At 39.8% G+C, this 2,181-nt stretch overlaps 1 protein-coding gene across 1 annotated transcript; it reads left to right on the forward strand.

Annotated features, from left to right (window-relative positions):
- The first annotated feature begins 1,407 nt into the window (after positions 1 to 1,407).
- LOC103973696 (pectinesterase inhibitor 12-like) lies at positions 1,408 to 1,971 on the forward strand. Its single transcript, XM_009388334.2, has one exon. The coding sequence runs from the start codon at positions 1,408 to 1,410 to the stop codon at positions 1,969 to 1,971; it is 564 nt and encodes a 187-aa protein (XP_009386609.2).
- The last annotated feature ends 210 nt before the right edge of the window (positions 1,972 to 2,181 follow it).

Here is a 2,181-nt window from a genome sequence, read left to right on the forward strand (position 1 = left end):
TGGCGGACTTCCGGCGATCTTCTGGCGGACTTCCGATACACCCTCGGATTTCTTCCGACGGACTCCCAATAGGCTCGCGATCTTGTGGCGAGTTCAACAAGTCTTTGACAAGTAGCCGAACCTTCTCGGTGATCTCCGTAAACCTCCGACGATCTCTTCAGTGGACTTCCGAAAACTTCGGCAAGTTCCCGATTTCTTCTCGGTTGGTTCCGGCAGTACTTCCGACAAATCGTCGAACTCTCGACGGACTCTCGAACACCCATTAAACTTGACTCCGATAGACTTGCTTTATGTCTTCAAGCTATTGTAGTTAATCCTACACACTTAACTCAATAATATGGATTAGATTAATTAACCCATCAATTGATTTCATCATCAAAATCCGAGATTCAACACATATATCTTAATAAAAAATAATATATATAATATATTTGATCTTAAGAACCTATAATCATATTATCCATTGTTAACATAAAATCTATAATCATATTATTTGTAATACGAAAAAAATTTTATGTTAAAATTGAAATTAAATAAAATTAGATCTAACAATACTACGATGGGTACATTTCATTATTGTTCAGAAGAATAAATCATATATGATCTACCAGCGTCCCATCGTTAGATTTGAGATATCAATATGCAAAAAGATATATAACCACCTAGATTGATGGATTACGAAGATTGAGAGAAAAATTTTAATTCTTATTTAACCCTAGATGTCCCGTCTATTTACAGGCGAGAATAGAGGATAAGATAAGTTAAGAGTTCCTCCCATCAAGTCATCTCCTAAAGAAACTGACCAATAATTATAAAAAAATCCAATCATATTTATAATATATCTTATCTAATTAATAAGGCAACGTAATCTAACATATACATCACAAAATTTTCATCTAATGGAAAAACAAAAAAGAAATATCAACGCTGTATTCTTATACACTCACTGTTTATGGTTTGAACATCAATCTGGTCCATGCTTAAAGTTATAAGATGCAAAGAAGTCTGCAAAACAAACATAGTGACATTTGGGTTGAGGGGACAAAGGGGCCACACTCTTTAAGACATTCTTGTTTTGTAAAGCATGGACTGCAAACTTTTCTGTTTATTTAATGATTCTCAAATCTGGAATATGTTTCATGCATTTGGGCATTAACCCTTTAATTCTATAGAAATCATCCATTGACTAGTTTTACAATGAAATCATTTAGTTTATCGATTAGCACCTTCTCCAACAAAAGAATATAAGAGTTTGCAATAATTAAGCGATGCAAGTGTGAAATATAGGAAGAGAAGGCAATGCAGTTATAAAGTTGAGGCTAAGCGTGTTGTTCGCCGATTATTCATCCAGTCTGCCCCCCATTTCTAGTCGTCGCCTCTGTTGCCATTTCTCAACCAGCAACCATGATGGCCACCCATCTCTTCATCTTTTTCTCCCTCTCCTCTTCCCTCCTCCCCCCCGCCTCTGCCACTTCCTCCCCTGGTGGCCACGGTCCCTGCAAGGACGCCGGTGACATCGCTAGCATCTGCTCTCACACCGACTACGTATCTCTCTGCATTAACGCAGCCCACACTTACGGCCATGCGTACGCCGTCATCGATGCTGCATCTCTATTCGGCATGCACATTCATATGGCAAGCGACCGCACAAAGACCGTGAAGGATCTTGCATCACATTTAGCCGCTAAACCATCCAGCAGCAAAAGCGTGAAGCAGGCTTTGGTTATCTGCATCAAGATGTATGATGATGCATTGGATGATCTCGTGAAGGGGAGTGATGCCATCAAGGCACGCGATGAAGGGACTGCCAACAGCATGCTGAGCGGAGTCATATCTTACTACAGCACCTGCGATGATGCTTTCACGGAGATACCTGCGCCAAACCCCCTGTGCAAGCAAGATGGTACCTTGATGCATATAGTGAGCAATGCATTGGCACTTGCCCACTTGATCCTCTCCAAAGGGCCTTGATTGGGTGCTGCAGTGGTCTTCTTTCTGTTTTGGTGGTGGTGGTGGTGGTGGTGGTGGTAGAGAAAGTCCTTTTTATGTATTGAAAGTAAATTAAGGATGGAGTTGGTGTGTTTTTAAGTGGATGATATCTATTAATAATGGGTGATCTTAACTTTCTTTTCTGTTTTTATATATTTGCTAATGGAAGCTGGTCCAATTTATTTATTGGGA

This window comes from Musa acuminata, chromosome BXJ1-10 (assembly GCF_036884655.1).
Source record: "Musa acuminata AAA Group cultivar baxijiao chromosome BXJ1-10, Cavendish_Baxijiao_AAA, whole genome shotgun sequence".
NCBI classification, from domain to species: domain Eukaryota; kingdom Viridiplantae; phylum Streptophyta; class Magnoliopsida; order Zingiberales; family Musaceae; genus Musa; species Musa acuminata.

Coding starts and splice junctions, on each gene's coding strand:
- LOC103973696 (XM_009388334.2), top strand. CDS start 1,408: ATGGCCACCCATCTCTTCATCTTTTTCTCCCTCTCCTCTTCCCTCCTC.